Below are 11,812 nucleotides of genomic sequence, written 5' to 3' on the forward strand. Positions count from 1 at the left end.
TACAGAATAATCAATTTAACGTAATGTAGCTAACCCGCATGATCAAAGCTAAGAGCTGGAGAAGATTAACCAAAATATCAAGACAGAAAGACGCAATTTTAACAGAGTATCAACCGCCGAGGACTCTGGGTGGTATTTGATGGTGCTTTGTTTCTTCTCTTGCTTCATGTAGTCTTGCACATATTATTAAACTTTATATTGACAAAAACATAAGCAACTCTCAGAAATGTACATACCAATGCATCGTAAACAGTTTGAAACAATCGACTACTAACTATACTGTCATAATTAAACAGTAACCTTTAGAGGGTCTTCTGAAAACAAATAGATACTGGAAAATTGTTTTGGAGCAGACAAAAATTTCAATAGCCCTGGCTACTATTTTTGCACTCATGATTGACATCCTCTTTGTTAAAAATAAATCGATAATGCTTTCTCAAGTTTCAAATTATCTCCTGTTGTACTTATCTATCAAAAATGAAAGTCGATCTCTTTTTGAAGTTTCAGCTGCTAAAGACTACCCAAATCCTATATCAACATTTGATCTTAATTACATCATAAATTAACATTAATTCCAATGCTGGCTGCCTAGCTAAAGTAGATCAAGACTTGTAACCTTACAGGTCATATTCTGTGAAGTAAAATTAAAATTTTGATGCGAGATGGTGAAGCCAACTATGCGCAATGGCTTTATAACTTGGATCTTTGTTGAAGACTAACAAAATCCAAAGACATCTGCAACTGTGCGCATGTATCCAATGAAAGAAATGAAAAAGAAATTTGATCTTGTAACAGAATACGGGAGGCTAGCCACATTTGAAGTAATGGAGATTGTTTCCAATTAATTAGAAGGCTGATGTTTACTGTCTGGGACATATTAGAGATATCTGCGCATCATACTCAGAAAAAGTTAAGAGCATCTGGAAACATTCTAGCAGTCTACAACCAAAACAAGAGAAAATACTTGACTCACTCTTCTACTAGTGCGAGGTGATGGATACACTTTTAAGGGAACCGCATGCCATTGCTTCAGATAAACTCGTCATGCGTCAGCTGCATATTCAATCATAAAAGTTTGGGAACGAAGGCCGCAATTTTTATTCGTAGTAAATAGAAAATAAAAAGAAATTTTCAAAATGGGAAAACATATGGACAAATTTTAAAAATAGGAAGGCATGTTTCTCATATGGCGTATGAACACAGCAGTCCCACTGCATTTCCAAAAAACAACAAAAAAAAACATCGTAATTCCTTCCAAATTCTTAGTATTTAACTAAATATACCAACTGAAGCAATTGTTATGCTATTTGTAAGAGAAGTATATCTAATACTTATATTGTACATGAATATACTAATTTCATGTGCATGGTATGAAAATCCTAATTTAGTTATTAAACCGAAATATATCTATTAAAACTACATGACAGACGTCCGAGAGTACGCACGTTTATGCAAATGCACGTGTCATTCAGCCACCATCAAAATCTCAGAAATATACTGACAATGTACTGTCTTCATCGAAAACTATTTAGCCTGAGATCAGTTATCCAGCCCATTTTATTCTTGTAATCACCAACTATATACAATTGAGGAGGTCAAAAGAATCAGTGAGGTAGCTAGTCATAATATTTAACAGCTATTTAACAGCTATACATGATAACCAAATAAATATTCTTCTAGATTAGAAAAAACAAAATTTGGTTCCTGTAGAAAAGACCTAGACAAAAAAAAAAACTACATGAGAAAAGACTGGAGATCCGAGAGATCATCCAATGGAATGTCAAGCCCTATAGAGTCCACCTCCTGGAGCCCATCTCCATCCATACTTGCCCAAAAGTCTTGATCTTGATCATTACCGGCAGTGTCCTCCACTATCCCTGACATGTCAGGGAGAGTTTCTTCGAGTTCTTCGGTCTCCTTCCCCATCTGCTTTGACCCGGACTTGGTCGGCAGAGGTGGCAAACCTTCGCGCTTGTTGTTTGCCTTGGGTGCCAGGTCAGCAGTGCCATTGGAGAGTAGAGTGCTGGTTGAGGCGCTTTTCTGTTTAGGCTTGGCCTTAGGTTTGCGGTCACCCTTGGGATTTGAGGAAGAACCACGGCCATTCTTTTTATTTCCTCTAGCATCCCTCTCACTGCGCTTCCCTTTCGCCCCACTGCCCAAAGAAACAGATCCAGTGATATTCCCAACCACGTCATCCAGTAAGAGTTCCTTCTTTTTTACTCCAGTCGACCACTGTTCATCCTTGTCAAGAAACAGATCTGTGCATTACAGAATGAAATCACATAATCAGGAGAGAGCAAAAAGAAGTTTAGCTCTGGTATTTTCAAGTAGAGCACTGTTAAAAACAAGCATGTATCGTGCACGTGCGCGAGAGAGCAACAGAAAGAGAGAGAGGTAGGGAGGGAGAGGACCTTGAGGGGACTTGTCTTCATTTCGAGTAGGGTCACTTTGCTTGGAAACAGAGGTGAGCAGCAGCTCCTTGAAAGAGAGTTCATCAAAGCAACTCGTACCATTGAGTTGGAACTCCTTCCACCGTGCCAAGGTACGATTCACAAAACCCATTGCACTCTGTCTTGCAGCTCGACTGCCATGCTTTCCACGGGATGTCTACATGGATAAAAGTCGACAAATGTTAATTAAATGGAAGCACAGTACCCTACAGTACCTTGAAATAATTTCCATCTTGCATTGTACGAACAAAAATTCCTAGTATGTCAGAATGAACATGAAAAAGAGCAACCAGAAACATGATGAGACCGAATAAATTACCAAATATTTCTCGTTTGCTTTAATGATGAGCTTATCCAAAGCAAGCTGGGAGAAATCCCTACACAAGCGCCAAGAATAATTATTAAGAACATGTAAACAACACATAATACCAATTAAGTAGCGAAATTGGCACAAGCTTTTGTAATTACAGCATACCTCTCCTGTGTCTCCTTCGCAGCTTCTGCTTTCTGCTCTACCCTTGTTAGAGTCACTTTTGTCCCCAAAGCCTTTTTTAATACAATAGAAGTAAAATAATTAATTGCAATGTTGTACTGATGCAAAACTTATTAAGAAGGAGAATAGAGAATCCAAGGTGAAAAAAATTAAACCCAACTTCTGAAACTAGAATATGGTGAGTTCAATTACCACTGAAGGGCCAGATATAATCATACAATCTTAAGTTTTGTCAGGTTGTACAAGGAAAGACGAAATAAATTAAAGAATGCCAAAGAAAAAGAACTTCCACCTGTTTGGCTAGCCGAGCCTCCAACATTGGTAACTCATCATTGATGTCCTCGTCATCAGTCAGAGCTAGGTCAGGCTGAAGGCAACACCATTAAATACGTTATTTTCACTTATTAAAGATGAGTAAGTTTAACATTATTTATTGAACTGAAGTGAATCTTACTATAGATTCACGGCAAATAAAAGAGGGGAATAATGTAACCTAAACTTACCACATGCTCACAAGGATCAGGGTAAATGCCAATCTGGCTCAGCTCGAGGAGGATCCTATCATTGATTGACATCTGTTCATAAGGGCAGTCAACAGACAGCACGTCCAACTTGACACCATTGCGAGGCAGGTTCCTTTCCGACTCCTGGTGGGCCAGCCATCCCTCCTCGAGCTCAAGGCACAACATGTTTGAATCATGACCATTCATACGCTCAATCCTCTCTAACTCTTCTTCGCTAATTATTGCTGACATTAGCTTCTGACAGATGGAAATGCTCGTTACAGACCTGATGTCAGAATCGGCACCCGGTCTGACATCCATTCCCTGGACAAGCTGCTCCAGGATTGGCTCCACAGCATCATTCTGCCAGGCAATAATTTCCTTTTCCCCTCCATTGGAGAAGGGACCATAGCCATTTGGAGTTGAGGGGAGTGAGACGTAATCAATAGTTCCCTGGAACAAAAATATATCTTTAGTTGTCTTAGAAGTGAATATTTATTTTAACATATAAAGTCTCCACTAATTTGCTTCATTATCAAAGAATCCTGACCAACTAGCTATTAATGGTCTGATCATGTGTAACATCTCCTGTCATGTAATTGGAAATTTATCAAAAAGACGTAATGTCATACAATTTAGAGATTTAACTTTCAAAGGAGCTTGAGGAAAAAAATGATTTTCAGCTCTTCTTTTTCTTCATTTGTAAGTTTGAAATTAAAAGTAATGGAAGGTGAAATGCAATTAGCATTTATCATCATCCACCTTTTTAGAAAGATCCTGTTCATCTGCTTTTGTACTGCTAATCTGCTCTTCCAGAGAAGCAAGCTGTTTATCAAACCAGATGTTATTACAAAACTAACTGGATTAGTATAACTATAAAAGTAAATAAAATTCTATCTAACCTCTTTATTTAAGAAGCCCATGTCCTCATCAGAGATAAAACGGAAGTATGTCTCATTCTGCTTCCAAAGCACATCAGTAGAAGCATAGCCTTCCACAAATATAAGAAAAAAACAGGAGAGATAAGCATCATTGAAAGTCAACAGTACAGAGATAAATCAGCATAAAGCTAATCTTACTGTGATTCACTGTCACCACTAGCTAAAGTATACTAGTCAACTGTTGCACCAGTAAATCATACTATATAATGTACAAATCAGGCGCATATAAGGTTCTATATTATGCTGCCAACTTGGCTTCTCATTTACCACCAGTGTTCACTTATCTCGAACTTCTATAACTTGGACTAATTTCTAAACATAGTTAAGGCATCTCAGGTGAGCTATCGATATGACAGTCATTAATTCACACCTTTTTTGAACTCACATATTAATTGTGATCTGGAATACATACATATAGCTTCAATTTAAGTAATTTATAGTTTTGCCATTGAAAATGATACCTGGGGCAAGGGCAGCATTGGCAGCAGCTAGCAATTCTTCACGATCATCCTCAGGTTGTCCTAAAAACAAAGATAAAGCAAGTTAAATAACTGCAATCTAAACCAATTAATAATTGTGTGCCATCATAAAAAATGAATCAGAACAACCAGACCTACTAAACACAAATTACATCCATGCACCCATATTTTTATTGTTTTCAGCTTTACTGCACAGGTTTTCTGATAAGATTACTGTTTGCTGCAAAGCATGACTGATTGCTTGCAACATAAGTGATTTGAACAATTCAGCTACAACCAGAAAATAAACACTTACGCACTGAAGTACCTGAAATATCCAAAGGCGAGTCAATGGCTACTTCTCTTGCTCGAGTGTTACACTTTCGTTCAGAGAATTTCTTCACTGGTGGTCTTCCAGGCCTACTGTTGGATCAGAGATTAGAAAGGTTAGAATAACAATAACGGCGATCTTTTATTGCATTACAGTAGCAAATATTTATGTAACATCTGTATCACTATCACTAAAACATATATCAATTCCCAACGGAGAGCCCTTTTATAAGCTTAAAAAAATGTTATTTCCATTCTTACCCCTCTACACCAGATCTCACACTCCTCTGCTTAGTAGTGGTGTTACTTGCTTCGGGTTTCTCAACAGAAGAGGGTCTACCAGGTCTAGGTGGTGCAAACCCGCGCCCACCCCGCCCCTGCTTTCTGACAGCAATCTCCCCAATATCATCTTCCACCACTAATTTGTTCTTTTTCAGGGGATGGCCTGCAGTTCCCATCCTCTGAGAATTCAGACTATTGTTTTCTTCTGTTTCTACAGCTCTTCTCCTCTTGTTGTCTTTTGGCTTGTGAACAGCAGCCCCCGACTCTTCACTACTTGATTGTGCATGATCCCCTTTCTTGATACGATGGGTTGCTTGTGAAGGTATAACTACAGATTTGTTCTCTTGCGGGTCTGGCATCTGAGACTCACCACCCTGGCTACCAATGATGGGAGCTATGTTTGACCTTCTTGCTCCGCGGGATGTTTTCGGAGGCCTGTGGCTGGCCCACTTGGTGACTGGAGGAGAAGGAGAGAGCGCAGATTTTGCGCGCTTAGAGCTGGAGGAACCACCAGCAGATGTACCAGACTTGTTGCTGGGAGAAGGTTGGTCCCACATGTCAGAGTCAGGAGTTCTAAACATGCCTGAAGAAGCCTTTGGTAAGGCAGCAGAAGTTGATCGGGGCCCACGGATGGAGGTGCTTGACCTTGAAATGGAAGTAGTTGGGCCACCTTCTTGATCAGTCAACCTGGACACCACCAATCCATTATATTAGTACTGAGGTAAAGTTTCACAGAAAAAAGAAAAAATAATGGTGCTCAAGGAAGATAGAAACAGCAGTTGGTGTTCATTACTTATTAATTGCCTTGAGGTTGTTGCCAATTTCATATCCACCCAATCGTTCTTTTTTGTTGATGGATAAGGCTCCACCACCATCTTGACTACCCCTAGGCAAAGACCGGGGGGATTCAAGACCACCTTGCTCAGTGTCTGGTTTCCCACCACTTCCTCCAGCTGCTAAAGTAACTCCATACCTGCATATTCACAGCATCTTGTCTATTTAGTAGGGTTTTTTTTAATATAATCATCAATTTAAGAAGCATTAAATAATAATAGTCTCTTAAGTGAAATAAAATAAAATAGTCATACTAGTTCAAATCCAATTTAGGCAATACGACATGAACAGATCTATGACAGGTCCCAAGTCAAAAGCGTTTTCTTACTTCATCATGCAGTTCACATGTACAACTTTAATTATTCGCATCACAAAGTAACTGAACGTGTTTCCTTTTTTATACAGCTAACGGATAAAAGGGACATAAAATTAGATTAATCAACATGTTCTCACCTTGAACTGTGGGTTCCTGTCACCTTTGGTCGAGAATCCCCACCAATCTTGGGCAGCAACTCTTGCTTCCTCTCTCTATCTCCATCGACTGAGCGAGCCACACCAACACTATTTGAGGTATCTGTCTTAATAACAGAACGCTTTTTCTTCATTTTTGGCTTCTCCCAGCTGTTGTTAGCCGCAAATCCCGAAGGCTTTTCTTCTCCTGAGCTCTTATTGTTAATTTTTGAGATGTCTCTAGTTTTATCAACTGAACCCGAGCTTCTAGAAGTTCCAATGTTCCTTGCATCCATCTGAGAAGGTATACAAAACAGATGAGTGATAAATTCTAACAACACAGTGACATAACATGAACTGGATCAACCGGAAGAGCCATCAAAACAATCTGATGAACATATCTAGACTTTTTGTCTCCAAAGGCTCAGTTCACATGGGTTAGACGGGTTTGTTCAAACAATCTTAGTCAGGCACACAAGATGAACACCGATATAAATGGCCACAAGTATTAAAGACAACCTGCAGAACACAAACAAATATAGAAGGTGGTACAATAAAGCAAATTCAGAAAGGTTGTAATGTTCGCAAGAACTATAGTAACAAATTTAACAAAAATCAGCTAGAGTAAAATTCAATGATTTATCTACGTTGTCGTAAACTTATTTGCGGTTATATGTACTTAATTACATTTGGGTCTAGTTCCATGTAGATCCTGTGATGGACCAAGTGCCACATGTGCTTCTTATTGGGAGCTTTAGATATGTTGCATGATATACAAGACTGGTCTGTAAGTAGAGTTCCACCTCGACAAATAGGTGAGCGACCCTGATGGTTATATGAAGTTGGATATAAGTTTTTTGTGGGCTGCAATGGGACATGATTAAGCTACATTACCCATTACGTTACTTGGACTGTGATAATAAAGGTATGAAAAGACATAATTACTTTCCTTTTCATAATACAGTAGGATGTGAAACGAGCTAACAGAGTTTCCATAAGTGAATTTATGCACTACTACTGACAAGGGACCAGAAGTAGCGGTGGAGCCACATCCACACTGGGGTAGGCAACTACTTACCCCTGGAATTTTAAGAACGTTAAAAGACCCATATATAGTTGGCTTGGATCTGGGTTTGCCTGCTCCTGAATTTAGGTTTTGCCTACCCTCAACTGAGATCTGTTTCGGAAATAGAATGAGAAGGGGGGAGGGGGAGGGGGAGGAAGGGTGTCACAGTGGGACCACAATTAACCTGTTATTTTTCTTTCAAAGGAACGGGCCAAATTCTTTTACGAAGGAATGGGGCGAACTTAATGTAAAGCATTAAATTATTTTCTGAGGGTCAACTTTTCAAAAATGGGTCAAACTTCATAGGAAGGATCTTATGGACTATGCTTCAAAGTAAAATGTAATATTTTAATGCTTTGCATTATTTTTTTTATCTTAACGTAATTTTTTGAAAAAATTCCAGTATTCGATCAGGGGCGGACCCACATGTAACCAGGGTCTGGATTTTGAAAATAAAGTTTCCGATATATACTATTGGGCTCTTGCCCCACCAAGAAAATAACTTTACCCTACCCTGTTGAGTCCAAAATCTCCTGTGGGGCCTAGGGATGTTAAAAAGTTACACTGTGACCAGATACGTCACGGCACAGCACAGTTCGGTCAGGGCACAGTACGTGCTGCGACTCGCATGTCCCGTATTGTGACCCACGTCCTATGCCGTGACCATCTTTTGAATTATTGGCATGGCATGACGCATCACGCAAAAAATCTGGTCACAGCACGACACGTGGTCACGTGAGTCACATGTGATTAGGACCGTTAGATCCTCATCGAATGGTGAATCATGAATAAACCAACTTAAATTCTTAAAACAAATAATTAAATGACTGGTCACGTTTGGACATGTCATGTGTGGTTACGTCATGACTAGAGTGCCATGATCATCCTTCCGAATTTGGTCAAGGCATGACACGTAAAAATCTGACTTGATCACGCCATGGTACAACACATCACATATTTACATTTCCTAGTTGAGCTCATAATAAAAAAAAAATGTCGTGCAACCCACAATAGTACCCGATGTGCTAATCAGCTTCAAACCCAATTACCCTTGATCTCTTGCCCTACCCTAATAGAAATCCTGGATCCGCTTCTACCCCTATATTCGATCTTATTCGGCTGATTCCTACCAATTCTCTCGATTCCGATTTCGTGATAATTTACTGATTCTGCTTCCGATTGAAAAATAATAATAATATTTTAATAATAATAATAATATTTTAATAATAATAATAATATTTTAATAATATTAATAATTATTTTTTTTGCCTACCTCTAATAAAAATCCTGGATACGCCCCCGGAAGGGACTTTCAATAGTTCTACTAAAAGATTTAAGTAAGCCTCAGAAGTGATAACAAAGTACTTGAGAGAAGTACATTGAACAATTTTTTTTACAAAGTAATCCAACAGACAGTTATTTCTTTTCTATTACCAAAATAAGCAGATTTTGTTGCCATTCACGTAAACAGTAAAGGACAAAATTGTATGCCAAACAATAATCACAGTTTACCCATGTTGTTATCTTGGATACTTTGATTCGATGAAATTTCTAACTCTGCTAATAGAGCAAGTCACCTCAGAGGGGTAATCTATGCCAAACACAGAAAATAAAGAGCACGAATTGCACTGTCATAACTACCCCTAGGTGAGGTGACACGGTTCAAATAAGATACCCAAAAAAATGTAGGAATAATGAAACAAAATTACAAAACGTCCAAAACATGTCAATTATTTTAACTCAGTTAAAATTGAGAATCAAGATATAACAAAAGGGGGGATGATAAAAGCAAGTTCATACTTCTGCAATGGAGGTGCGGGCCCGTCTGTTCGGTCCTAGATTTTTGGGTCGTTCGGCTTTGGGCGGCCCCATCTCTGACTCATCAGCATTTGATGAATGGCTCTGCTGGACTGCCCGAGAGGCGCTTGGACCTGAAGATGGCCCCCCTGGTCGGTCACTTGAGGATTCACCACGCGAGCGTTTGCGTGGGTTAGGTTTGTTATTGCTAAGCTTGTCAATTCTTGAGATGGCTCCCTGAATAGTCTTTGCTCTTTCGCTGCAATAAATGAAATGATGCATACCTCATTAAATAAATACTCTACAGTGACTACCAGGCAAAGAAATTTAACCAATAATCACTACATATATATTTTTTACTTATGATGGGGCATATACTGCATGTACACTTGTTATGAACATATCTTGCAAAGAGTAATTCTCACGGTCAGACATAACACAGTCTTGTTGAACTCAGTAGTTAGGTTAACTGCCTAACTCAAGCATTTTATTTCTTTCATTTCAAATAAACCAAACAATACAAGAAAACACCAACATAAAAATAAAAAATAAACACTTGTGCACACTTAAGATATATCGAAATTCAAAAGCTTATAGAAATGAGCTGGAAGTCTGCAACATCTGCAGATGCAAATGTCCACCCCCCCAAACAGCTTAACCTAGCTCAATCAATTACTTTACCACAATTTATATTGAATTTTAAAAAGTAGAATAACAAAATTTTACAGAAGCATACCCAGCCTTGTTTACGTTTTCAACAAGCTTAGATCTTGTCCTTTTGAAATCCTCCGCATGCCTTCCGGATCCCAGCTCGTCAGAGATGTTAGAAACAAGGGATCCTACTATCCGTCTCATTTCAGCAGGACGGGATTGTGCAGGAATTACTGGCTTCACATCAGCTATAATCGACTGGACAAGGGCAACATTATCCCCATGCGCTGATGTGGCGGCAGCTGACCTGGTGGTGCCAAGGGCCGAAGACTGTATGCGGTTCGCAATGCTCTCCCGAGAGCTCCCGGACTTTTCAAGAAAGGCGGCCCCACGCAGCCCGGTGGAAAATAATGGGCTCTCAGACCCACTATTTGACATGTCAGATTTGTTATTGGAGCTCATTTGCAATAAGGCACAAATTAAATATCTGAAATATATGCAAATATCATTGTTCGTGGAAATAAATCGTCCAGCACAAAAATCCTGCGATGATCAAAATTGAGTTTATAGAAAGTACCAAAAATTGCTACAATCCAATTAAATTCAGTAGAAGGAGCTCAAAAGACACCAGAAACGGAGCCCAGCTCACCCCCCCCCCCCCCCCCACACACACACACACACACACCTCCCACAACCTATAGTTTGCTGTGGAGTACCTTAAAGCTAGGACCTTGTACCTAGTTCGTTGTTAGTTGTTACGCGCCTACCATGGCTTGGAAAATCAATTTTTCGGCAGCCCAGGATCCGATTTTTGCGCGATTTTCCAAACCGGTGCGTTTTGGTTTTGATGAAAAAAAAGCTTGAATCAGACTAACCTTATCTCCGATTTACGCCGATTCTTCCTTCCTCCTAGTTTGTCAGCGACTAATTGATTTTTCAGATTTGATTATATACCGATTAAGGTCGGTGCGGTCTATGATCGGAAGAGGGATTTGGGATATCGGGATGTAGGTTTAGCTAATTAAGAGGAAGAAGATGGGTCTTTCGGGGTGGGATCCTATGGCCCGATGTCGGCTGCCGAGGAGAAAATTAGCCGAATTTTTGGGCCGTGGATTTAGGAAATTTTTTATATAGAAATTATTAAAGTCACATGTACGAAAACAGAAAGAGTACCTGATTTTTAATAAATTTAGAAAGATCTGGTTCAATAAGTCCGATCTAAATATATAGATCAATCTCAATAGTCCAGATCCATAAATATATGAATAAAGATTTTTATCCCCCAATATATTTCCCCCATTCATCCCCCAGTCAATAACTACTTATGGGGACCATTAACTAACTGCACTTCATTAATTACTTGGGGGACCACCTAATATTTGATAGATTTTATAACTGACGCGTGCAAATCTGAATACCTATGCACGCAAGTGTTAATATATAATACATCAAGTATTCATACCTAAGATATTAAGTACTTCGAAAAAAAATCTGGACACATTGCACACACATCTTTTACACGTTTTTAGAGTTGGATTTTTTTTTCCGTTCAATCTC

General features: G+C 39.1%; 1 protein-coding gene across 6 annotated transcripts; it reads right to left on the reverse strand.

Annotated features, from left to right (window-relative positions):
* Positions 1 to 1,527: 1,527 nt before the first annotated feature.
* LOC144572983 (uncharacterized) lies at positions 1,528 to 11,302 on the reverse strand. Of its 6 annotated transcripts, none has more exons than XM_078322629.1 (16): positions 11,131 to 11,302; positions 10,341 to 10,798; positions 9,608 to 9,863; positions 6,745 to 7,037; positions 6,251 to 6,430; positions 5,437 to 6,144; positions 5,162 to 5,268; positions 4,849 to 4,908; positions 4,349 to 4,437; positions 4,209 to 4,271; positions 3,447 to 3,899; positions 3,236 to 3,310; positions 2,926 to 2,996; positions 2,770 to 2,827; positions 2,412 to 2,607; positions 1,528 to 2,258 (listed from the first exon to the last, which is right to left on the reverse strand). In XM_078322629.1, exons 2-16 carry the CDS (start codon positions 10,715 to 10,717, stop codon positions 1,735 to 1,737), a joined length of 3,510 nt encoding a protein of 1,169 aa, XP_078178755.1. In that variant the 5' UTR covers positions 10,718 to 10,798; positions 11,131 to 11,302; the 3' UTR covers positions 1,528 to 1,734. The 6 variants fall into 6 exon arrangements, with proteins under 6 accessions (XP_078178755.1, XP_078178757.1, XP_078178756.1 ...); XM_078322631.1 differs by having other exon boundaries at positions 5,174 to 5,268; positions 11,131 to 11,301; XM_078322630.1 differs by having other exon boundaries at positions 5,174 to 5,271; positions 11,131 to 11,292.
* Positions 11,303 to 11,812: the final 510 nt, after the last annotated feature.

This window comes from Carex rostrata, chromosome 21 (assembly GCF_964058835.1).
Source record: "Carex rostrata chromosome 21, lpCarRost1.2, whole genome shotgun sequence".
In the NCBI taxonomy this organism is placed as follows: Eukaryota; Viridiplantae; Streptophyta; class Magnoliopsida; order Poales; family Cyperaceae; genus Carex; species Carex rostrata.